Raw genomic sequence first — 784 nt, 5'->3', positions numbered from 1 at the left:
TTTAGAAACTAATGCTATCAGTTTGTTTATTGCTATCTCACCACTTCTAATTGTATTATGTGTATATCTCTCTTGACATTGCATCAAATTCATTTTAATTGTGTCAGCTTATATCTTCACCCTTCTTCAAACAGGTCAGTCAAGTTGCGTCTTCATTATGGTGGTCTTCCATGATTTTTTTTTATTGTTGTTTAACAGTAGTTGTTGTTGTTGTTAAACACTTTGTTGCAGTAGCTTTCTCTTCCTTTTTTAACTGACTTTTGATTTTCTCTCTTCCATGTGTGCTTTCCTTGGGATTAATTTCTCACCTTAGGGAGGAATTGTGCGAGGCCGGTAGCTACAGGGAGGCTCAGTCTCATGACCCAGTGCTGGATGCATGTGAGGGATCCTTCAGAGAGAGAACTCAGTGGGATGGTTGGAGTGTACACGGAAGTCCAGGAATTATCACTTAGTCTTTGATTTAAATACATATAAACACTTTAATTTTTTTGTTCTTAACAAAACAAATCTAAACTGATTTTTTTCTTAAATTTTTTTCCACTTACTTTCCTCAGAATCTTCAGCTGCTCGGAGCTACAGCCATTGAAGATAAATTACAAGATCAAGTGCCTGAAACCATAGAAACACTAATGAAAGCAGACATCAAAATCTGGATCCTTACCGGAGACAAGCAAGAAACTGCCATTAACATTGGTAATTCACTCAATTCGACCTTTAAATCTTGATGTTTTTAACAAACAGGTTGATATATTTTAGAAAATAGATTTGAAATATTTCAAAATTT

General features: G+C 34.9%; 1 protein-coding gene across 1 annotated transcript in view; it reads left to right on the top strand.

Moving 5' to 3' along the window:
- ATP8A1 (ATPase phospholipid transporting 8A1) overlaps positions 1-784 on the top strand; it is a 309537-nt gene that overhangs the window by 155171 nt on the left and 153582 nt on the right. The window contains 1 exon segment of the mRNA XM_042781818.1: positions 555-693. Within this exon segment, the coding sequence (XP_042637752.1) occupies positions 555-693 (139 nt within the window).

The sequence above is a fragment of the Orycteropus afer genome, unplaced genomic scaffold, assembly GCF_000298275.1.
Source record: "Orycteropus afer afer isolate SDZICR_OR568_19922 unplaced genomic scaffold, OryAfe1.0 scaffold00176, whole genome shotgun sequence".
Taxonomy (NCBI): Eukaryota; Metazoa; Chordata; class Mammalia; order Tubulidentata; family Orycteropodidae; genus Orycteropus; species Orycteropus afer.
The sequence above is the reverse complement of the archived record's forward strand: the minus strand, read 5'-3'. Positions and strand labels throughout refer to the sequence as shown.